This window comes from Marmota flaviventris, chromosome 13 (assembly GCF_047511675.1).
Source record: "Marmota flaviventris isolate mMarFla1 chromosome 13, mMarFla1.hap1, whole genome shotgun sequence".
In the NCBI taxonomy this organism is placed as follows: Eukaryota; Metazoa; Chordata; class Mammalia; order Rodentia; family Sciuridae; genus Marmota; species Marmota flaviventris.
This window is the reverse complement of record NC_092510.1, coordinates 94,596,034-94,622,001: the sequence shown is the minus strand read 5'-3', so window position 1 is coordinate 94,622,001 and position 25,968 is coordinate 94,596,034. Positions and strand designations below refer to the sequence as shown.

Here is a 25,968-nt window from a genome sequence, read left to right as displayed (position 1 = left end):
TTCTGTAATTTAAGCCCGTGAGTGCCATGCTAATGAGTTGAAAAAGAGGAATTAATAGGATTTTTGAGTGGATCAGGAAGTTTAAATTCTGAGAGGACAGTTTTAATAGTTTAGAATTCTAGGGTGATTAGAAGATTTCAGTTAGGTCTGTAGAGATTAAAGAGAGGATGACTGAGATGGGAATTTGGGGAAGGTTAAATAGGTGCCTAGGAGTGATCCCTGGGAATCTTTATTGGGGACTGAGAATTAGTGGTACCTAGAAACCTGACTGGGGATACAAGAAGCAGGTTTCAGAGAGAAAGTAACAGTTTGACATCTTGAATTTGACAGTAGGCAGTTTGACAGATGGGTCTGTGATTCAGAAGGGTCTCATCTGGAAGTTTTTGTGTGTGAGGTCAACAGTTGGGAAATGCAAATGAAACCATGTGTGTCAATGGGACCATCCAACCCATGATGAGACAGTAGTGTGTCTGTACCAGAATAGGCCTTGATTTGCTTGATTTCATTTAGGAAACAATGTGCCAGATAGGACCTACATAATTCTCATCTTTTTTATGATTGCCTCTGGGGAAAATATTTGCTGGTGCGGGTAAGGACATCCAGAAGGTATATATGGCTTGCTGAGTTTTATTGATAGTCTTTATTTATTTATTTATGTTGTTGATAGACCTGTATTTATTTGTATGCGGTGCTGAGAATCGAACCCAGTGCCTCACACAGTGCCAGACAAAAGCTCTATGGCTGGGAGGCTGAGCCACAGTCCCAGCCCTTTTGTCTTTATTTGCATTCTTATTTTCATGCTTATTAGTTTGATTCAAGTGCTACTTTTGCCATTAAGTCTTTTCTGGTTTTCCCTAGAAAGAAATAAGAAGGACTGTTTGTCCTTGTATCCAATAACTTTTCTGTTTTCTCTAGCAAGTGATCACAGTCTAGGGATAACCAGATTTATTCAGCATTGTTTCCCTTTTGTAATCTAGTATAGTGCCCTGTCCATTGAAAACACTAGATACATATTAATGGAATTTAATTTTAGAATATGGAAAGTTTGAGTATCTAAGAAAAACAGTTCTTCTCCTTAATCCTGTTTGTGTAGTACCCTTTGTATTTGTGGAGTGTCTTCTGTCTTAACTCATCAAATTTGAATAGTCTTAAAATTTCTTTTCAAATTATTTCACAGATATAATTAACTAGTTTTACTTCAGATTTGAAGGTTTCTGGAGCGCAAGGTAAAAGAAGTTGTATCTTTTTGTTGCCACACAGTGGATTTCTGAAGTTGGTAGATGATATTGAGCTTTAGATATTAATGACCAACCTAGTATTCTGAAAGAATCCTATTTCTAAAACGATGGTAACATAAAATTCAATGGAGAATGTCTTGCATTTTCTTTTTATTCTGTTGATGTGTGTGTTTTAGAGTTTACTGAAATCATCTTGTTTTGAGGATTTAAAAAGTGTACATTTCTACATATAAAAATAATAAACGTTTTTTGTTTTTTTCTTGGTGATTGAACCCAGGGATGCTTTACCACTGAGCTACATATCCTCAGTCCTTTTTTTTTTTAATTTCAAGACAGGGTCCTGCTAAGTGCTGAGGCTCTCACTAAGTTGCTAAAGTTGGCCTCTGACTCGTGATCTTCTGTCTCAGCCTCCTGAGTTGCTGGGATTATAGGCATGCTCCACCATGCCCGGCGAAAGTGTTATACTTTTAGTCAGAAAAATTTGATGGAAGAAATCAGCTGTAACATTCATGCTTAGAGATAATCATTGGGAAATGATACCAAAATGTGTTTTGTCATATATATAGGTGTTAGAATATAGCTGAACTCACTTTGAGGAATACAATTTAATGTTACACTTTAAAATATGGCATTATATGATACTGGCCCATTATAGACTCTTAATTGACTAGTTATTCCTCATTGAATAGTTATTCCTAATTTATTCCCTTGGGGTTGAATTTTTAGGTGCTTCCAATTGTGTACTCTTTTCTTTATTTCTGTCTTAGATTTCTAGGGTGGATTTAAACGGACATTTTAAAGGCTTTTCATGCATCAATTTTCATATAGAGGTTTTAAAAGGAAATAAAAATAAAATAAAATTCTGCCACTTGTGGGTCATATCTACTCCTTTCTAATGAATTTCCCCCCAAAAGTTGGCTGGCTTCTACTGTTTCATCACACCATCTGTTGAGGACAGTATAGGGCACTTTCTGAAATGACTTCATAAGTTTTCTGACCATGTTCAAACAAACTCCTTGGCATGTGAGGAACTTCCCCTCCCCCCAGTTTTTGAAATGACAGCCCCCAAGAAACCAAAAACCAAAAAAAAAAAAACCCCCCCAAACCAAACTTCACTCTTCCCCAATCCTGCTGGGAACATTCGAGTTTTCCAAAAGGTGCTGTTAGCAGGGATAGGGTGTACCTCAGTGGTAGAACACTTGCTTTGCCTAGCATGCCTAAGGCCCTGGGTTCAATACCCAATATTGAAAAAAAAAAAAAAAAAAAAAAAGGCAGCAGTTAATGGTTGCTTCTGACATGGACATCTTGGATTATTCAAGAAGAGGCTTTGCTGTCATGAGTGTGAGGATTTGGTCTTCAAAATTACGCCAAATTCCCCTCTTCTGGTTGTTGCAAAGCATGTACTATGCAAAGGTAGGGTTTTATTAGTTAAGATGTCTTCAAGTTGATTTTGATTGCTGTGTCTTTTTTTTTTCCTTATAAAGTAATCTCTTTAAACCTATAAGATGGAAATGATAGTATCTCTTTTTTCAGTAAGAATTCACATAAAGCTTCAGGTTGACCATTGGCATGTAGTAAAGATTCAATAAATAGCAGCTGACAGATTGTTTTATACATTTTTGTATGTATACTTTTTGAAATTTCTTTAACTTTCAAGTGGAATATGAAATTATCACCAACCCCTTTTGTTCCTCCAGAGAACCAGAAATTGTAAATGAAAAGTGTCAAAGATGGGCTGGGGTTGTAGCTCAGTTGGTAGAGTGCTTGCCTCATATGCACAAAGCCCTGAGTTCAATCCCCAGCACCACCAAAAAAAAAAAAAAAAAGTCAAAGGCTTATCAGTATACATGCATGCAGTTTTCTGAGAAATCCCTGTACTATTTTCCCCATGGAAACACTACTGACCTCTGACTCATCAGATTGAAAATTGTTTTTTTTTTTAACCTTCTGATTCTGTAGCCGCAGCCTTGAATCTGGGTATTTTTTTTTTAATGGAATGTTTTAAAATTGAAATGTCATAATCTTTAGCTGGCTATTCTGCCTTCATCTACTTTCAAGGTTATGATTACAAAGCTAGAAGCCTGAAAAATGATATAAAAGGTGATATAGGTTGATCAGAAAGAAGTCATTAATGTTTCCATAGAAATATAGGCAGTTTTATAAACTTCATTTATCCTGAGCAAATATGTGGGCATAATAGATTTTATAATTAAGACTCCTTGACACACTCCTCCATCTCTGCTTTTTTTTTTTTCCCTTAGATTTCATATTAAGAAAATGACATTAGGGCTGGGGCTGTTGCTCAGTGGCAAAGCACTTGCCTAGTACATATGAGGCACTGGGTTTGATCCTCAGCACCACATAAAAATTAACAAATAAAATAAAGGCATTCTGTCCTTCTACAACCTCAAAAAAATTAAAAAAAAAGAAAATGACATTAGGAAAAGGACATTTTTTATTGCAGTTAAAAATTTTTTTTTAGTTGTAGATAAACACAATACCTTTATGTATTTTTATGTGGTGCTGAGGATAGAACACTGTGCCTCACATGTGCTAGGCAGGCATTCTACCACTGAGCCATAATGCAAGCCCTTTATTGCAGTTTTTAAAATGTGACCTTGACATTTGTAAAGGTGGAGAAGGGGAACTATTACTTGAAGCTCTTCCAGCCAGCTTTTGCTGTGTGGACTCCTGGTGCTAGGTCTTTGCATTCAAAAAAATCCATTTTCTGGATCTTGAAGTATGGTTTGTCAGGTTGCCTGTAAAAAACAAAACTAATGGTCCAAGTGGTGCCTCATTCCATGAGTAGAAAGGCAAGAGGCAGATGTGAATTTAATGCTCAGCCAATCCAAAGAAAAGGGGTCTTGTATTTGCTTGGGTCTGGAGCTAGCTTGAAGGCATTAACTCAGCTGTATCCCAGACTGTGGTCTGACTAGCTGATGTTACAGAAATGGAAAAAAAAAAAGGGAAGCCACATTTCTTCTTAGCATATACCCAAGCCATGCATAGTACATAAGCCATCTAGAATGTGGAAGGGGTTGGAGGAGGACTGTAAAAATTGGGAAGAGTTCCTAGATTTAAGGAGTTGTGGATGGTTTACCATGTTTCTTGGCTAACAACAAGAAAGCTTTTGTATTTTTTTTTTAAAAACTCTATGTGCTTTAGTTTCCTGGTTGAAATTTTAGAGCCACTGTATTGAAATATAGTTGGGCTGGTATTATTCTACTTCCTTAGCTATATCTGTATTTTTAGTTACTATTGCCATAGGATAAAAGCCAAAAACTCATGTATAGTAATTAAAATGTCTTTATGCTAAGGCCCTGGTAGCCCTCTACTCAAATCAGATTGTCAGGTAACATTCTGTTTCTGCTGTCCATTCCTTTTACATGCTGCTTCCTCAGAATATATATGTCTCAGAAATATCCCTATTTGTCTTGTGAATGCTTGTTTTCCTCCCCATACTCCTGACTCCATGATTACTGCTTTTTCGCTCTCACTAATATTGATCATAGCAACTGAGCACTTTCACTGACTTTAAGTGCCTCATATCACTGAATCTTCATAATAGTCTACAGAAAACAAAATTGTCTCTGCGAGGTCACTTTAACAATACAATTATTAAGTAATTTCAGTGTTTGAGTCTATTCTGCTATAAAAAATTATGGTCTTTTACTCTGTACTTGTTCATATGTCCCCATACAGTTAGTTTTTTTCAGAAATATTGTTTGATGTTTTTTCACTAGGCGTTATTATATATATATTTTTTATTGGGGTAAAATATACATAGCATAAAATTTACCATTTTAATTTTTTTTTTAGAGAGAGAATTTTTAATATTTATTTTTTAGTTTTCGGCAGACACAACATCTTTGTTTATATGTGGTGCTGAGGATCGAACCTGGGCTGCACGCATGCCAGGCGAGCGCGCTACCGCTTGAGCCACATCCCCAGCCCCCATTTTAATTTTTTTGATGTAATTTTCTTTTTAGGTGTAGTTGGACACAATACCTTTATTTTATTTATTTATCTGTGGTGCTGAGGATTTAACAGGCCTCGCATGTGCTAGGTGAGCGCTATACCACTGATCCACAACCCCAGCCCTTTCTTACCATTTTAACTTTCTAAATGTACAGTGTAGTTACATTATGAACATTCACATTATTGGGCTCTCCAATTATTTTAGTCTGTACTCCACTGGACTGTTTATTCTTTCGTAGTTAGTTATTCATGTTCTAGGCCCCAGGCTTGCTACAGCATGGGTAAATACTTAACATTTCTTGGAGTGAGTGACTGCATTTGCAGGCTGATGGATATATTATTCTGATAATAACTGATACAGCCATCTATAATTATAAGTCAGATAGCAAATAATTCTACCTTATACATTTCCATATTACAAACTGCAACAGAATTCAAAACACTTGACCTGATAACATCTAGAAGGATGGGTGACTTTTAGACTTTCATTGTCCAATAGTATAACCTCTAGCCTTATGTGGCTATTTAAATTAATTAAGGGTAAAGTTAAAAATTCAGTTTCTTGGACAGTATAGCTATATAACATTTCCTTTATGGTAAAAATTTCTATTGGACAGCACTGTTCTAGACCTTTAAAGCTGAGAAACTCACTTTCTCTCTCAATTTGTTTAACTCATTGTGGTTGCATAGTTATTTACCATCATTGTCTTTTGGAGAAACAGTTCTTCAAGCATTTACTAAGAACCTTTCTTGGGACATGGTAACCTTCCTCAGTCCTGAGGCTACAGCTGTAGTTGGAGCTGAGACTAGATCCAGCTGAAAGAAGATAACATAGTTTCACTGGAGACCTAATTAAGATTAGGTGAGAATTGATAAAACTGATCAGAGCTGGTTGGTCCAGAAAGGACCAACATGTGACTATTGTATATCAGTAGAAATCCTGGGTAAAGTTTTCTTTCTTTCTTTCTTTTTTTTTTTTTTTTTTTTAGGGGAGCCCAAAAAAATAAATTTCTAGATTCTTAGGTTTTAGAGAATTTGGGTTCTAATGGGCCTGATCATGATGTGTATAGAAAGCACAGAAGCCTGTGGGAGCATAGAAGAGGGGCACAAAACTAATCAGAGTAAATCAAAATCTTTTTTTGATGATTGGCTATTTTATTCTTGGAAGCCTGGGTTCATTTTTACTTTATTTATTTGTGTATTTTTTGGGGTACTGGGGATTGAGCCCAGGTGTGCTTTACACACTGAGTTACATCCCCAGTCCTTTTTTTTTTTTTCTTTAAGAATTTAACCTTTATTTATTTGTTGTTGTTTACTTGTTTTTATGTGGTTCTGAGGATCGAACCTAGGGACTCACCTGTCCTAGGCCAGTGCTCTACCTCTGAGACACAACTCCAGCCCCATCCCCAGTCCTTTTAATTTTTTTTTCTTGAGACCTACTCTCACTAAGTTGCTTAGGACCTTTCTAAATTGCTGAGGCTGGCATTGAACTTATAATCCTCCTGTCTTAGCCTGCCAAGTCTCTGGGAATACAGGTAGTGCCACTGTACCTGGCTTCTGGTTCACTTTAAAATTTTTTTTTTTTTTTTTTTTTAAGACATTGATGGACTTTTATTTTATTAATTTATTTATATGCAGTGCTGATAATAGAACCCAAATGCCTCACACATGCTAGACAAGCACTGTACCACTCAACCACAACCCCAGCTCCCTAGTCACTTTTATATCTCACATTGAAAACAATATAAAACTTGAGGGGCTGGGGTTGTGGTTCAGTGGCAGAGTGCTTGCCTTGTACATGTGAGGCACTGGGTTTGATTCTTAGCACCACATTAAAATAAACAAATAAATAAAGATATTGTGTCCATGTATAACTAAAAAAATATTTTAAAAAAGACCAATATAAAACTTGAATTGCAGTGGTTTGGGTGAAATATTCTATCTTGCATTTAATTAAAATATTTAAATTTCAAACTTGGAGATTATTTTAATGTTTCTATGATCTTGAAACCAGTTTTCCCTCCCTTTAGAAAAGCTAAGTTCTAATTTACTGTTTCTATGAGGCCTAACCCAAACTGTATAGCAGGGGCAAGATTGAGGAGACCTGATCTGAGTTCTGATCTTAGAGTGGTGATTAGAGGTGGGTTTAGTTGGAAAAGATAGCATGTGCAAAGGAATGGATGCTGAAGAACATACTGAATTCAGGGAGCCTCAGTGTAGTTCATTATGGATAGAGTGTACACTGTTGGTTGGGATGTGGTGAAACGCAAGAAATAAAGTTGAAATGGTAGGCAGATTATGAAGGACACACACACACACACACACAGTTATATCACCAGCCCTTTATCTTGAGACCTAGTCTCATTAAGTTGTTTAGGGTTTTGCTAAGTTGCTGAGGCTGGCATTGAATTTGCAATCCTCCTGTCTCAACTATAGTGTGTGTGTGTGTGTGTATATATATATATATATATATATATATATATATATATATATATATAAAATGTGTGTTTGAATAGAATTATAGAATTTATCTTTTAAGGGTCTCACCCTAACTCTCACTTGTGGACTGCTCAATTTCAAAATATACTGAGTAACTAGGATCCAGTGCTCATTTGTCCTATTCCCATCTTCCTCCAGTCAGATTAAATCAAAACGTTCCTTCTGGGTGTGATGGTGCATGCTTGTAATCCCAGCAATTTGGGGAGATTGAGATAGGAGGATGGACTCCCTGTTCCAAAATAAAACTTGAAAAGGGCTGAATGTAACTCAAGAAGTAGAGCATCCCTGGGTTCAATGCCCAGTACTGTGGTAATTAATAAATGAATACATATAAAACATTCCTTGAGTTAACACTGACTTCAATTTTTAAGATACATTATAAAGCATAGTTTAGCTATTGTTTCAGGCCTGAATTTGTTGATGGGCATGACCCATAGCCTTTATTTGTTTACATTTGGAAAAAGTTACTCAAAAGTTTTAACTGTTTCTCCTAGTAAAGTAGTTTTGTAGTTAAAAAAAAAAAAAAAATCAGTGACTCTAATCTGTCACTGTAGCCAGTCACAGTCTAAGGAGTCATTGGTCTTTTTGTCAGATGCCTGTTAGGAGAAGCTTGTCAATTGAACCTTGTCTTGTATTAAAGAGTGTTCCTTAACTTCAATGCATACATTGATCACTTACATATACTCACCAAATCATAGCAGATAAACATGATGGCTATTTTTAATCCCCATTTCAGGAGGTTAGGGTTAGGGTGGTTAATTAAACAGTGGCAAATCACACAGTGGCAAATCACAGTGTAACTTCAGATATCTTGTGTGTACACTGAATTCATGATATTTTAGGAATATATTTGTGTTTCTTGTTGGAAAGCAATTTAGGGTCCCAGCTAGAGACCATGGATTTGTGATAATATTTTCTAATATGTTTAATGTAGTGTATTCTGTGAAGCAGATGGCATTGGGGGGATATTTTATATGCTTATTGGGATTAGGTGTCTGCTTTCTACTGAATAACTGATACTTTTTGCCTTTGAGTTGAACCTACCTGAAGAAGTCCATTTGGGATTATGTCTAGCAGTGGTTTGCATCCTTTTAGGAACAAACAAATAATTTTGCTAGCTAGATCTGGTTGCTGAAGTCTGGGTAGATTCTGCTTGGGAATGGTAACCAAATCTGCCCATTGCACTGATTTAGAAATGTGTGGTTTGTAGGTAGAATTATGTTGTTTTTTATAAAAATCAGAGATATTCTTAGCTGATTGTCTCAGGATGAGATGGTGGAAATGTGGACATCAGTTACCGAGTTCCATAATTAGAACATTTTGTGACTCTTGAAGAAATTTATTTTGGGTAAATATAGAGAGACCTTTCCTCAGGGAGTAGCAAACATCTTGAATCATCACATCAAATAGTTTTAAAGCTGAAAATATAAAAACAGGTTTTAAGGATTAGAGCAGTTACTTAAGGTGACATTATTAGGGTTCCATTCAGTGTCATGAATGGCTCAGTAGTTGCCCTTTTATGATGAACACTTTGTCCCCACAGTCACAGCATCAAATTGAATGGATCCCTAGGAATTAGTTAGCAGTAGCTCACCTATGTTGAGCTCTGTAAGTACTGTGCAAAGTCTTTTACATGCACTATCTCATTTAATCCTTTTAATACCCGTATGAGATAGCTGCTGTTGTCAATCCCAGTTTATAGGAAGGATAGGGTCAATCTGCCTTGGATCATATGGACGTGGGAGTGGAAGTCTCCAAAGAAAAATTAGGGTTTCATTAACAGAAGGAGGGAATGATTGCTAGGCAGATTAAAGCAATAGATGTCATTATTATCAATAATGAGCATTATTAGTATTTTTTTTGTTTGTTTTTGAGTTACCTTCTCTTTATGATCAGTCTATTGCTTTGAGTTCAGAATGCTTCAGAAGGAACATTAAGCTTTGTCCTTTGTTGATATTTCTAATATAGATGTTTTATTTAGGGTTGGGGAGATAGCTCAGTTGGTAGGGTGCTTATCTTACATCCACAAGGGTTCAATCCCCAGCACCACAAAAAAATGAAAGAAAAAAAATTACTATGACATAGATGTTTTATTTAATGTCTGTAATCTGAGGCCCATAGTAGGCAGTGACTTGCCTCAGGTCATATAACTAAAAGTGGCTGGAGTTAATCTGTGGGGGGTGGTATCTGTCTTTCCCATTGTCCTTTCATGCCTTCCGGTGATATCACTCTGTTTTTAGGTCAGTTATGGATTAGGAGAATGTGTATTCTTTGTTTTAATTCTGGCAGGATATTGAGTATTCAGTGAATGTGTAAATGATGAGTTAGTTATTTCCTCATTGCCAGGTGCTGTGTCCGAATGTTTATCCTTCCCAAACTTGAATACATAATTTGAAATTCTTTTTTTTAAAAAATTTTGGTTGTAGATGGACACAATGCCTTTATTTTATTTATTTATTTTTATGTGGTACTGAGGATTGAACCCAGTGTCTCACAAATGCTAGGAAGCACTCTACCACTGAGCTGCAACCCCAGTACCCCTTTTTTTTTTTTTTAAGTGCTGAGATTGAATTCGATCATGTGCTCTACTATTGAGGTACATCTCCAGTTCCTGAATAAATCAATAGATGATAGGCACCATATTTTCATTTTGTACTCCGCCAGCTTTTCAAATTATAAAGGCAGGACCTGGGACAGGGATCCTGCATGACGTCATTAACCCAATCTAGTTTATAGTATTTTGTTATAGCAGCCTGAGTGGACTAAGATACCTGGAATCTCTCCAGGGATCTTCAAATTTCCATTATTTGTATGTAGAGAGACTTTAAAATGGCTCTGAGATGAGCTTTCCCAGGCTTCTCAGCTGTTCTCAGCAGCTTTAGAACTTTGGAGTTTCACATTCAGTCCCCTTTTTCAGGCCTTCCATATGCTGTTCAGGCTGCCTCATTCTTTGCCACTCAGATATACCTCTAGCTTAAACAGTGCACTTACTATAGAAGAATTGCTTCCGTGTGTATATATGGGTCAAAATTTCAGCATCTGTGAAAATTTTAAATAAAATTATTTTGTTTGATATTTGTTAGAAGCTCTTATTTCTCTCTTTGGGAGAGAATTTTTTTTTTTTTTTTTTAAGTAGAACATTACAGGTCTGAAATGAAGTGTAATTTTCCTATGTGTTTTTATTCTAACAGACATTGGCATGCTTACTCATAATTACTTGTGCTACTGCTTATTGAGCTCCTACTGTGTGATAAGTTGTGCTTAGCATTTTATATTGCTGTTTCCCTAATCCTCCTTGCAACTGTGTAGTAAGTGCTGTTTTCTCCATTCTGAATTTTCCCCCCACTTGGATAATAGTTCATATTTGAAGTTAGCTTACAATAATTCACGAATCATAATCTTTTTTTTCCTGTTCTTTCTCTTCAGGTTTCTGTCAGGATGAGTTGTCAGAGCTTGATCCAGGCACTAGTAAGTTCCAATTGTTACCCAATGTTTGTTGGTAAGGAAAGGATGTGTGTGTATGCTTTTAAGTGTATAACTTAATATGTCATTGATAAACCTTCTATAGTTTGATTCTCAATTTGTAATTATGGGAATGCCATTCTGTTTTTCTAATGATGACTTTTCTTTTCCATATATATATATATATATATATATATATATATATTTTAAAAATATTTATTATTTATTTTAGGTGTAGTTGGACACAACACAATGCTTTCTATGAAATGAATAGATCCTGGCTATCCATATATTGTTTGATAGCTAGGATCTATTCATTTCATAGAAAGTTGGTTTGCTTCAAGTTTCTACTTAACACTAATCTCCTTGTTCTGTTCCTCATCCTCCTATGTCACTGGCAAAAACAACAAAAATGTATGCATTCTTATGTGCACATCTCAACCATATATCACAACTCAACTCTTTTCTAAAATATTGACTAGTTTTGACAGTTTATTTCAAAGAAAGATTATTTGTCATTTAAAAATTTATAATTGATAACTTTGTACCAGTTTAATTTGTAAAGCATTTGCATCTACATTCTTCAGGTTAAGGTTTAAGAGTTACCATTTCAAGATCTAATTAAATGATGATCAAAGATAATCATTTGTGTTTTTCATGCTACCAAAATGTACCACACAGTATTTTGGTAGTTCTGGGATATGGTATATAATTGTTAGAAATAAACACAAGCAAATCCACTGTGTATGGATATTTTGCTATATGAGAAAAGGTTAAATGATGATTTAGAGTAAGACTTCATGAGATTGTCTAGAGTTATTTCTGGTGCTAGAACTTTTTAAAGGTAATGGGGTCATTTGTCACCAGTCTGCTCTTAAGGTAAGTGATAAAGTGGACCTTATACCATCCTGGCTATACCAGCTCTGAGAGTATATGGACTTTTCATATTTTCCCACGTACCTTTGTAGTATAAATATCCATGTTTGTTCAACTATTCTGAAACAAAATAAGTCCTGTGGTACGTATCAAACAACAGGAAACAAAATTTATCTTTTTGGAAGTCATAAAGTTCAGAATCCTTATTTTTTTAATTTTTTTGGTGAGGGGGCAGTACTGGGGATTGAACCTAGTGAACCTTCACACATGCTATGTAAGCATTTTACAACTGAGTTACATTCCAAGCCCCTTTAAATTTATTTTGAGATAGGATCTTGATAAGTTGCCTAGGCTGGCCTTGAATTTGTGTTCTTTCTGCCTCAGCCTGCCAAGAAGCTGGAAAATATAGGCATGTGTCATGGTGCCTAGCTCAGTATTTGTTCTGTAATAGGTCATATATCCCCAGTATACCAGTAACTGTGGGTAAATACATTACTTTCTTTCTGTCCTTCTTCTTTTGAATAGCCTTAATAGGAGGAGGAAAAGGTAAATTCAGTTATTTTCTTGAGTCGTTGTCCTTTCCTAGAATTTTTGAGTGCTAGGAAGGATGTTGAGATACTATGTAATATTTCAGAAAATCATATAAAACATACTAAATAAACTGAAAATTCATTTTATTAAACATTGTGTGTTCTCTTTGCTGCAGGCCCCATTCTAGGCTCAAGGGTTGTACAAATGATGAGCTCCTGCCCTCACCTTTTGACAGTCTTATGAAATATTTGAGAAGAGACTTTTCAAACCTTGAATTTAGGACATAGTACCCAAATTTATTTTCATTTTATGCACCTAAGAGCAACTGAAAGTAGCTCCTGCTATTTTCTGAGAAAAACCCTTGATCTCATAAAGATTATTGTTGAATTATTCTGCTTTCTGAGCCCAAGCATTTTTTTTTGGTTCATTTAACATTTCTGTTTACAATTCCCAGCTAAATATGCTGATTTATAGACCTCTCCATTCCATGAGAAAGATATAATTTTATATATCAATTTAGAATAAAAGTCACCAAAAGTATCACTTTAAAAAAGTACTTCGTGTATGTGGGTGGTATTCTCAGTAATTCTTAAGTTTTTATTTATTTATTTAGTTTTCGGCAGACACAACATCTTTGCTTGTATGTGGTGCTGAGGATCGAACCCGGGCCGCACACATGCCAGGCGAGCGTGCTACCGCTTGAGCCACATCCCCAGCCCAGTTCTTAAGTTTTTATCTTGGTGAAATTAGTATTTTTATTCTTTCTCTTTGAAGAAATACATAAAGATCTCATTAACAATAAATAGGCAAAAATAAAATTTTATTGTCTTGGGGTACAATTAGGCATGCATTTTTTACGGGGGTGGGGGGTATCAGGGATTGAACCCAGATGTGCTTAACCTCTGAGCCACATCCCCAGCCCGTTTTAATATTTATTTTAATATTTTATTTAGAGACCGGGTCTCATTGAGTTGCTTAGGGCCTCGCTAAATTGCTCAGGTTGGCTTTGATCTCGTGATCCTCTTGCCTCAGCCTCCTGAGCTGTTAAGATTACAGGCACGCGCCACTGTGCCTAGCATGACATGCTTACCTTGTGAAGTTACAGGAAGCCTCAAAACTGAAATGGGCTGTGTATGTTGTATTAAATTGATTATGGTTTTAGATACTGCAAATTCTGTAGATTTGGACTGGAAAGGAATAACATTTGTTAATACCTCATGACTTTCGCACATTAGATTGAGAATAATAGGGATTTTTTTTTTTTTGTTGTTGTATCTTTGGAATTTGGAGGCCTCATTTTCTACCCCCTTTCCAAATTCCTGGTAGGGAAGCCTGTTCACACTTGCCTATTTTGTAATAGGAAATATTTTTGCTGCTGATTTCCAGTTGTGCTTGGCAGTGGTTATACATGGAGATTTGGGATAACACGTTGTATGTGTTGAAACAAGTACTAACTTGGTCCAATTCAAGTGTGTGTGTGTGTGTGTGTAATTTTTTTTTTTTTAAACCTTTTCTGTAGTTGAGCAGATGGAAAGCTATGTTTGGAATATGGGCAGCTGTTCACACTCTGGCTGCTTTCCTACGATTCCTGGGCTTCCTGGAGTCCAATGTTATGGCACAGGTTCAGGCTAAGTTCATTTCTACAAGAAATGTCCCTATACCGTGTCCATTAGCATAAGCTAGGGACAAGGGCAGTCAAAGGTCAAGAGAAGTTCAAAACAGCATAACCTTTCTGTGCTTCTGTTTCCAAATAACCCCAGTCTGGCTTGCTCCCCCAGTTTTTTCCTCAGCCATCATGTTTACCGTGTAGTTGTAAAACTCAAGAGAACAAGAACTGACTTGATACAAGGGAAGTTAAAGAATAGAAGTCATTGTTACTTAAAACAGGAGAAATAATTGATTTATGTTTGGAGGCCAATTAAGCTATAAAACAGGAACAGTAAAGCGACCTGTGACTTCACAACAGCTCCTGTTCTGATTTCTGTTCCACAGACAAGGGGCTCCCCAATAAAGACTGTCAGCTTTTTAGGCTAAATTATTAATTCCTTTCATGCCTCCCTCAGGGATTGTAAACAGCACATAATACAGGGAAACAATTGGTACTGTTCACTTATTGGGCAGATAGAGGGTCAAAGGGTAAATAGTTGGATTAGCAACAGCTGTCTTTCCAGTCTCTAGTCAAATTTTTGTTTTATTATATATATCAGCAAAATTATTCCCTAATTTTTTTACTTGTGTGCAATGAAATCCATTTCTCTTGTTGCAATATCCTAAAATGATTACACAAAGAATAGACACTGGACAAAATTGAAAATTCTTATTTTAGTTCAGCTTCCAAAGTTAAAGATGAACATTCTTTTTGAAATGTGTTATGTTGTCTGATGTTCACAGGATACTATCCTCAGGAAAGCAACCACTTGAAGTTAGCTAGGATCTTTTTATCTGTTCTTTTGCCAACTGGTTGAGGACTTTGGTGCAGTTTAATTAAAGGAAAGAAATTGCCTTTGTAGAATAATATATGTTCTTTCTGGAAACACTAAAAGTAAAATGTAAGCATCCTTAATCCCACCACCTAGAGGTAACCAGTATTTCTCATCTGACAGTATGTCCTTCCAGTTTGTATCTGAGCTCATCTTTTTCATAATTAAGAATCATACTATAAATGCAGTTTTGTTTCCTGTTTGTTTTTCCACTTAGGAGACCATTGTCTGAAGTCTTGAAACATTTTTTTCACAAATATTTTTAATGGCAGGATAATTTTTCATTGAAACTGAATAGCTTTACCATGATGTACTTACCATTTTCCATTCTTGGGTATTTAAATTATTTCTCCTTTTTCGGATATTATATGTAATGTCACAGTGAACAGTTTGTTTCAGAGTTTTTCACCTGCATTTCAAATGAGTACTTTAGCTTTTTGTATAAGCAAAAACTTCGGAATTAGGATCATGAACTATGGCTCAAGATTGCTTGGATTCAATGTGGCTTTAATATTTATTAACTCTGCATTCTTGGTTATGTTATTTAATTTCTCTGTGTCTTGGTTTTTTTAATCTATAAAATGGGGACAGTAAAAGTTTATTTCTATTTTATTAGAGCTTTAGTATAGATTAAATGAAGTAATATATGTAAAGGGTTTGGAACAATTCTTGGCAAATGGTAAAGACTATTAAGCATATGCTATTCTAAGCTATGTAGTATAGTGTTGAAATTCTCAGTCTGTAGTAATGGGCTATTGTAACTGCATTTTATTCAGTTAAACTAGTCTGTATTCCAGTTATCGGCAGGTATAAATTACTGTTTCAAGTAAATAGTTCAGTCATAGGAACAGAGCCCATGCACTTTTAATCATTTTGGCGAAGGTTTTTCTTTAGTATCTGGTTAGTTGTTACAGGGTTTGGCTTCTAACTAGTGGCAGATAACCTTCCAAATGCCCATCTGCAAACCCATTTTATCTTTAGGAGATTAAAGAAGTTAACTCTCTACTTGGCTGGCTAGCTGGCTGGCTTATTTATTTATTCATCCATTCATTCTGGGGATTGAACTTAGGATGCTTTACCACTGAGCTACATCCTCAGCTCTTTTTTATTTTGAGACAGGGTCTTGCTAAGTTGCTGAGGCTGGTCTTGAACTTTCAGTCCTCCTGCTTTAGCCTCCCAATTCACTGACACAGGCATGGATCACTGCATATTTAAAAGAAGTACTCAGATTATGTATTTTCTCTTTGGTTAATAGCAAAGTGTAATAAAAGTATGCTGAGGAAAGGATTTATACAATTAAAAATCTGACTGTTACCATTTAAAAAACATTATATATTTGGGATTCTTGCTGATCCAGACTTTAAAAAGCAAAATATATTCTAATAAAGAACCTAGATAAATAAGCCTTTTGAAAGACATGTGGGGATGTAGCTTAGTGATAGAGTGATTGCCTAGCATGTGCGAGGCCCTGGGTTCAATCCCCAGCACTGCCAAAGAAAAAAGAGACTTGAAAGTTTAATCATTGCCCTTTTTTGCTGTACCAAGCAAGGATGGTGATAGTGGAATAAATGAGTAAAATTAAAAAAACAAAACAAAACAACAACAACAACAAAACAGGCTCATATTAAGATAGCCTGTCACCACCAACTTGCTCACTTTGCATTCAACTGTCAAGTATGTTGGGATCCCAAGGAGATTCTTTTGTATCCATACATTCAAGTATAGTGTACCCATAGGTACTAGCTAGAATTCCTGAATTCTGTCCCATGTCCTATTGGGTGTATTCATAGTTATCAAACTGCTACAATTTTTGGCTTCAGCAAGTAGTTCATGTAGGTTCAAGTATTGTTGTAGAGAATGAACTTAAGACTGAATGTTAGATATCAAAGAGGGAAAGGGAATTACCATTTATTGGGTAGAATTTATGTGCCAGGTACTTAGGATATGTTCAGTAGTTGTGAGAAGGGTTAATACCTAAGAAGCTATCTAATTTCAGGTTCAGTTTTTTAGTACCTGTCCATTTAACACAGTTACTGTTATTTTTTCCCTCCCTGATTTGTATGCCAAACTGCTGTTCGTACCCTCAAGGGACTGGTTAAGTCAGGAAGGACAACACAAAAGTTGATATGGCTTTTGTTACAGAGTAGTAAAAGTATTACACATGTAATACTTAACATGAGTTTCTTCATTAAGCGCTCATAAAACCTGTTTAAAAAGACACTATCCTGGGCTGAGGTTGTGACTCAGTGGTGGAGCACTTAACTAGCAAGTGTGAGGCACTGGGTTTGAGTCTCAGTACCACATATAAATAAATAAAAGGTATTGTGTCCATCTACAACTAAAAATATTTAAAAAGAAAAAGAAAAAAGACACTATATTACCAGATGAGAGTTGTGAGGCCTAAACAGGTTTTTAAATGTCTGTAGTTCTCTTGTTGATTGTGACAAATCTCAGATGCCAATGGTGGAAGACTTTAAGGCAGTATAATGATTTCTAATATATATAGTGGGGCTTTTTTATTTTTTAAAAACTAGTATTTTATTTATTTTTATGTGGTGCTGAGGTTCGAACCCAGTGCCTTGCATATTCTGGGCGAGTACTCTACAGCTAAGCCACAACCCCAGCCCCATATAGTGGGGCTTTTATGTACAGAAGAATAATTCAGGTTATTTTATTTTCAAAGTAATATTTGAGTCAGACATGGTGGCATAAGCCTGTAATCTCAGTGACTTGGGAGACTGAGGCAAGAGGATCTCAAGTTCTAAGCCAGCCTCAGCAACTTAGGCTCTGTCTCCAAAAATGAAAAAGTCTGGGTCTGTAGCTCATTGGTTAAGCACCCCTTGGTTTAATCCCTAGTGCCCCTGCCCCCCAAAAAGTATCATTTAGGCATCTTTTGTATATATTAGGATGATTTTGGATATGAAGTGGAATAATTCACTATGCAGTAGATCCCAAAGAAATATCTTTTGTGGCTCAGGTACAGTATTATTTCATCAGTTATCAGACAGATTCTTTCCTGAAGATAAATTCACAAATATGCCTTATTTCTCCTCTTTCTGTCTCCCTTTCTCCATAGCATTCATAACAGTTCAGTAGCCTGGTTCTAAAACTTCACCTGAATCTGGTGCATTGTTGCTAGATCAAGTCTCCTGAATGTGTCCTTTGCTGGGGAGTTCCCGTCTGATAAGGATTCTTTTGAACAGGGTGGGGGCAGTATGAGACCCAGAGCTTGAGCTGAACTCTCATCCCCTTAACCTCTGCCCCTATTTCAGAGTTTATACTGACTTGGTAGAGACTCTGTATGGAGCCAAGAGTTCAGCACTTGTTTACAATTGATGGAAAGATAGTTGTATTCAGAGGCGGTTGTTGGGTCCTTGGATAGTCATGGATGTCTGCCACTATCTCTGGTGGGTGCAGGGAATGCTTGAACATCTAAGACTGGAGATTTGTAATGGATGACTAAGAAGGAATGAAAAAGAAACTCTGATGCTAGATAGGTTGTAGCAGTTGTTTTTTCTGTGGGAGCAGAAAAGAGAGATCAGAGAGTCTTATAAACCTTTATTTCATAAACAAAAAAGCTGAAATTGGTTGCTTAGATTGAAAATTTCTTGTGTTGGGCAAATATATCAGTAGTGGAAGGATACCCTAGATCAAAGCTACCCTTTCCCAAATTATGCATAGTTTTATAAATCAGCATTTTCTTAAAAAAATCTTGTGGTGCTCTAAGTAAGCTGAGAGTACAGCAGCGTAGTCCTTATGAATTTTTTTCCCCCTTTAAGTTTCTGGGGGATCAAATTCATGGCCTCATTCATACCAGGCAAGTGCTCTACCACTGAGTTATACCTTAGCCCTCACAGGTTAGTCTTTACATGATTTTTCTGGGTACACTGTAGCTTCTGTACCTGAAGTAGTTTTGTAAATGAATATGAAAGAAAAGATAAGCTTCTTTCTTGGAAGATTGTTAATAGTCACTGTGAACCAAAATTGAACATACTTTTTGGTAAACATAGGAAAAGATAAACTATAGAATATTAAGATTCAAAATGAGAATATGGTGTTATAACCTTTTCTAATGTCAGCACAAAATTCAACATGCTGAGTATGGTCTGCCCTATAGATAGATTTTTGTCTCACTTTCAGGATGTTTATTTTTAGTTTTTATTTATTTTTAGATTTTTATTTTAGTTGTTGGAAGCAATACCTTTATTTTATTTATTTATGTGGTGCTGAAGATTGAACCCAATGCCTTACACGTGCAAGGCAAGCGCACTACCACTGAGCTTAATAGTTAGCATATCCTCTTCCAGACTAAAACTTGTCCTCCATGCTATTTAATTACTCCCCTATTAAACTATCACACATCCCCAGCCCAGGATATTTAAATGAAAGCATGTTAGTTGTCAAAACTTGCAGGGATTTTATAAAAATTTAGATTTCTGGTTTTCTTGATATATTGAAGATCTAATATTGAGCTTGGATTTCTATGTGGAATCCATTGCTGAAACAGAGTGGTGTAATGTCTGTCCTCTTTAGATAAGCATGCACTCTCAGGTTTGTCACAGACCCATGTGGCATCCTGAAGTTTCCTGCTAGTTGTCCACAGACATTTAAGTTTATAACACCTATGTTAAAGAATGAAAAATTTTAGGGCTGATGAGAGTTTAGGAAAATGGAAACTCTTATAAGTGTAATCTAATAATATCTATCAAACTGATATTGTGTATGTTACTTTTGCAGTTAACAGTTTAAATTTTTTTTTTTTTTTTTTAGAGAATTTTTTAATATTTATTTTTTAGTTTTCGGCGGACACAGCATCTTTGTATGTGGTGCTGAGGATCGAACCCGGCCGCACGCATGCCAGGCAAGCGCGCTACTGCTTGAGCCACATCCCCAGCCCCAACAGTTTAAAATTTAAAAATAAAAAATTTAAAATTACAAATTTAGGAGTTTATTCTAGAAATTAATCCTAAAGAAATGGTAGTTATATTCAACAGATATTTCTTTCAGCATTTATAGTAGTAAAAATATTTGAAAACAACTCAAAAATTAAATAGGGGAGTAATTAAATAGTGTGGAGGACAAGTTTTAGTCTGGAAGAGGATATGCTGAACTGTTAACAGTGATATCTTTAGAAAAATGGGATTACAGGGAAACTCACTATCTTTGTGATTTCATTTTTAAAAAAGAATTATTAAGAAAAAATACATATTTTTAAAAAACCATTAATTCTCATTTCATGTGCCAAGTTTTCAAGGTACTTCTCTCTGCCAAATTGAGCCACTCAGGCTCTAGCTTCTTACTTAGAGTGCAGGTTTTATATTCAGGGTTATCTTTTTTTTCTTGTACTGAGGATTGAACCCAGGAGTGCTTTACTATTGAGCCACATCCTCAGCCTTTTCTATTTTTTATTTTGAGACAGGGTCTCACTAAGTTGCTTAGGGCCTTGCTAAATTGCTGAGGCTGGCTTTGAACTCTCAATCCTCCTGTCTCAGTCTCCATTGCCTCAGTCTCCAGAGTCAAGGATTACAGGCATGTGCCACCACACCCAGCACAGAGTTCTGTTATGAAGTTGCTCTAAGGAATGGATATCAGTGCCCTCAAGTAGCAGAAAGTATCTTGAAATCCAAGAACAGAGTGTAAGCCTAGAGTAGCATTTTAGGCTTCTTTTTGTAGCTCTACCTCTTCCACTTACCAATCAAGCCATCAGATTTGCTAAGCCAGGTGGATTGAGATAGTACTGTCAAGAATGAAGGGGGCTTCTCAGTAACTTCTTGAATTTGGCTGTCCTGACAGTTACAGGGTTAATTGCTGAATTAATTGCTCTACTGGATTGTGACCCCACTGGAACACCTGGTGTGTGGGACAGTGGGAAAACATGAGTGAAAGTTTGCATCCTGGTATAACTGCTTCTTTGCTGAGTAACCATAGCAACCTCTATTTTTTTCATCCCTAAAACAGTAATAATCTCTGTTAGGGGTTGTTTTAAAAAACAAATAAGATAATAAATATGAATTACCCAGCATTTAGCTGCTATAGTCATCCCTGCATCTTTTTTCTTCACTTAAATAGAGAACAGAAATTTGTAGCTTTTTTTAACATTTAATGATCATTTACTGTATGCTTACATTATTAAAACATCTCATTTACCCTTCCTGGCAGCTCTGTGAGGTTATTCTCTTGTTTTCTCCATTTTACAGATGAGGAAACTGACAGTTTAACACTTGGCCAAGGTCACACAGCTGGTAAGTGGCAGAGCTGAACTCTGTGTGATCCCAAAGCCTGGGTCCTTTTTATCTTTTTTTTTTTTTTTTTAAAAAGTTGAGGTATAGATTTACAAACAATGAAACACAGATCTAAAGTATAAAATTAAATCATTTTTCACAAATGTGTGTACCTTGTAATCGACATTCGATCGAGGTAAGAACATTTACACCCCTTCAGAAAATTCCATTATGTTTTTTCCAACTCTCTATCCCAAAAAGTAAAAACTTCTGATTTTTGTCATGTTAGATTGGTTTTGCCTGTTCTAAAATGTTACGTGCATAGAATCAAACAACACTTGCTCTTTTGTGCTTTTATTTTTGAGACTTAATCCGTGATGCAGGGGTATTAATAGTTTTTTTTTTTTTAAACTGTTGTGTGGTATTCCATTGACTGTGTCACAATTTATCTGTTCATCTGTTTATATCTGGGCTGTTTCTAGTTTTCACCTACTACAAATAAATTGGTTATAAAATTTTTGTACAAGATTTTTATGGATGTATATTTTTATTTCTCTTAGACATACTTTAGGGATTGTTTGGTTACATGGTAGGTGTTTTTTTTTTTTTTTTCTTGTTTTGGGGATTGAATCCAGGAGTGCTTTGACACTAAGCCACACCCTCAGCCCTTTTTATTTTAAGACAGAGTCTTGGTAAATTGCTTAGTGCCTCGCTAAATTAATGAGGCTGACTTCAAACTTGGTGATTCTTCTGTTTTATCCTCTGGAGTGCACCTAGTTGTATGTAAACCTTTTTGTGAAATTGTCAAACAGTTTTCCAAAATGTTTACATATTTTACAGTTCCAATAGTATATGAGTTCCAGTTGCAGATATTTGCAAGCATCTGGTGTTGTTAGTCTTTTTAATTTTAGTAATTTTAGTGAGCATTTTTATAAATGGATTGATGTGGTTTTAATTTTCATTTCCTCAGTGATTAATTGTGTTGGTCACTTTTTAATGTATTTACTGGTTATTCATATATTATCTTTTTGGTGTCTTTTCAAGTTTTTGACCATTAAAAAATTGTGTTTTTTAAAATTCATTTATTGAGTTCTAGGTGTTTTTATTCTGGATACAAGTCCATCATCAAAGATGTGTATTTTGAATATTTTCTATTAATCTGTGGCTTTCCTTTTAACATGTTTTATAGTGAGCTGAACAGTTAGGGTTTTATGAAATCCAGCTTATGATTAATGTTTTCTGTGTCTTTCCTAAGAAATCTTGGCCTAACCTGAGGTTGCAAAGATATTCTATGTTTCTTCCAGAAATTTTATGGTTTTATTGTTTACACTAATCTATCTTAATTTTTTTTGTGTCTTTTTTTTTTTTTAAAGAATTTTTTTTTTTTTTAATATTTATTTTTTAGATATCGGCGGACACAACATCTTTGTATGTGGAGCTGAGGATCGAACCCGGGCCGCACGCATGCCAGGCAAGCGCGCTACTGCTTGAGCCACATCCCAGCCCCTTTTTTGTGTCTTATTAAATAGAAATCAAAATCTTGGGGCTGGGGTTGTGGCTCAGTGGTAGAGCGCTTGCCTAGCACTTGTTGAGGCACTGTGTTCAATCCTCAGCACCACATAAAAATGAAATAAAAATATTGTGTCCACCTACAACTAAAAAATAAATATTAAAAAAATCAAAATCTTTTTTATGTGAATAAAAATAAAGACTGTCTTAATATTTTGATGCTTTTGTTGAAAATAATTTGAGTCTACTTAAATAGACGTCATATCTCTTTCATTAATCTTTTTATCTTCTTACAAATACCATTTTGAGTTGCTTACTGTAGCTTCTTTATAATCTTGAAATCAGATAGTGTTAGTCTTCTAACTCCATTCTCGTTTTCAAAGCATCTTGATCTAGCTTTTCTTCTTTTTCTTTTGTTTCCATATAAGTTTAGAATCAGCTTATCATTTTTTTTTTAAACACAAAACAGCTTGCTAAGTTTTTGATTGAATAACATTGACTCTATCCATTTGGGTAAGAATTTTCATCTTAATAGCAGTGAGTTTTTCCTCTTATTTAGGTCGTCTTTATTTTTTCTCACTAATGTTTTAAAAAGTTTAGTGTTGAGATCTTGTATATCTTCCTTTAAACTTATCCCTATTTTGTTTTTTAATACTACAATAAATCATATTGTTTTTAAAATTTATTTTCCAACTGTTTTTTTCTAGTGTATAGAAATGCTATTGGTTTTTGTGTGTTGAGTTTATATCCTATGACATTGTTAAATTTGTTTACTAGCTCTTCTAACTTTTAAGAAATAAACTCATTGGGACTTGTATATCTTGCGATGTGTACTTCTGTGAATAAAGACAGTTTTATGTCTTCCTTTTTGATGTTTATGACTTTTATTTTTCCTAATTTATTGCATTGGCTAAAATTTCCAGTACAGTGTTTGATAGAAGTGATGAGAATGACATTCTTGCCTTGTTCTTAATCTTGAGGGGAAAGAATTCAGTTTCACTATTAAGTATGATGTTAACTCTATAGGGTTTTCTTTTATTTTTAAAACTGTGGTAAAATACACATAACATTTATACCATGTTAACTATTTTCAAGTGTGCAGTTCTGTGGCATTGAATACATTCATATAAATTGTGCAGTCATCACCAATGTCCATACACAGAATTCTTCTCATTTTGCAAAACTGTAACTTGGTACCCATTAATAGTAAATACCTGGGCTGGGGGTTTAGCTCAGTGGTAGGGCATTTCCTAGCACACGTGAGATACTGGGTTCGATCCTCGGTACCACATAAAAATAAATAAAATAAAGGTATTGTGTTCATCTACAACTAAAAAGAATTGTAAATACCCATTCCCCTCAGGTTTGTCAAATGTACAAATAAAAATAAATGTCCATATATGTGAGGGCTTTTGCCTAGGCTCCCTAACTCATTGTCTTATATGTCTGTCATTATGTCAGAACCACTGTTTTGATTACTGTAGCTTTGTAGCAAGTTTTTGTTTTCTGCCTCTATGAATTTGACTATTCTGGGTATCCCATATAAATACAGTCATGTAGTATTTGTCCTTTGTGCTTACTTCAGTTAGCATAATGTCTTCAAGGTTTATCAATATTGTATATCAGTATTGTTAGAATTTAATTTTTAAGGCTGAATAATAATATCATCTATATATACCCCATTTTGTTTATTCATTCACCCATCATTGATGGACACTTTGTGTTTCTTCCAACTTTTGGCTGCTATGAATAATCCTGCTCTGAACATGGGTTTACATGGATGTAACTCTTTGAGTCCTTACTGTAAATTCTTTTGGGTCTAGACCCAGAAGTAGACTTGCTGGACCATGTAGTAATTCTATTTTCAATTTTTGAGAAGTGCTATACTGTTTACCTGCTAGCTTTACCATTTTTATATTCCTACCAGTAGTGCCCAAGTATATTAGTTTCTCCACATCCTTATCAATACTTTCTGTGTTTTTGATGTACATTTAAAAAAAATATTTATTTTTTTGTTTTAGGTGGACACAATATCTTTATTTATTTTTATGTGGTGCTGAGGATCGAACCCAGTACCCCGCGCATGCCAGGGCAGCGCGATACCACTTGAGCCACATCCCCAGCCCCTTGATGTACATTTTAATGATTAATGATGTTGATCTTTTCATGTGCTTATTGGCCATTTGTATATCTTGTTTGGAGAAATGTCAGTCTATTTTTTTGTCTGTTTTTAAAATTAGATTCCCTAAGGGGTGTTCTTTCAGTATTTCTGGTTATTAACCCCTTATCTATCAGATATATGATTTACAAATATTTTTTTCCCATCCTACAGGTTGTCGTTTTGCCTTGTTGGTTATGTTTGATCCACAGGAGTTTAAATTTTTTCTTGTTTTGTTTGTTTTTGGTGTTGGAGATCAAACTCAGGGCCTCCTGAATGTTAAGCAACATATTCTACTACTGAGCCTAGCCCTGGAGTGTTTTTGTTTGATGTACAATTATTTTTTTTCTTTTGCTACCTGTGCTTTTTGTTTCATAGCCAAGAAACCATTGCCAAATCCAATGCCATGGAACTTTTTTTTTTTTTTTTAAGTTTTATAGTTTGGGCTTTTGAATTTTAAGTCTTTGATGTGGAACTAATTTTAGCTTGTGGTATAAGGTAAGGTTCAACTTCATTCTTTTACATGGAATATAGTTTTCCTAGATTTATATGTTAGGAAGATTGTTCTTTCCTCATTGAATAAGGAAACATTGTCAAAATTCATTTGGCCTGCCTCAGCATGTGCAAGGCTGTGGGTTAAAACTCCCAGCAACCCCCAGCCCTCAACCCCTTGCCCAATCATTTGTCCATATATATGAGTGTTTCTTCCCTGGCTCTCTGTTCCATTGACTTTATGTCAGTATTACATGTATCAATTACTGTAGCTTTGTAAATAAGTTTGTTTTTTTTTTTTTTTTAAATGCTCTTCCCCACACCCCCCCATACTGGGGATTGAATCAGGGGCCTCATACATGCCAGGCAAGTGCTCTGATATTGAGCTACACCTGTATCCAGTTGTAGATGCTCTTTATCAGCTTGAGAGCTTTTATCATGAATATTTATAAAACTTTTCAACTTTTGATATTCCTGCATCTTGATATTTAGATTGTTAATGTGAATTATACTAATTGAATTTT

At 35.4% G+C, this 25,968-nt stretch overlaps 1 protein-coding gene across 4 annotated transcripts in view; it reads left to right on the top strand.

Annotated features, from left to right (window-relative positions):
* Nr6a1 (nuclear receptor subfamily 6 group A member 1) overlaps positions 1-25,968 on the top strand; it is a 212,088-nt gene that overhangs the window by 30,734 nt on the left and 155,386 nt on the right. For 2 of the 4 annotated variants that reach the window (XM_071600940.1, XM_027944433.2), the window contains exons 2-3: positions 11,142-11,183; positions 21,262-21,306. In XM_071600940.1, the coding sequence (XP_071457041.1) occupies positions 11,142-11,183; positions 21,262-21,306 (87 nt within the window). The remainder of the gene's footprint in view (positions 1-11,141; positions 11,184-21,261; positions 21,307-25,968) is intronic. The other 2 variants (XM_027944449.2, XM_027944442.2) reach the window with 1 other exon arrangement.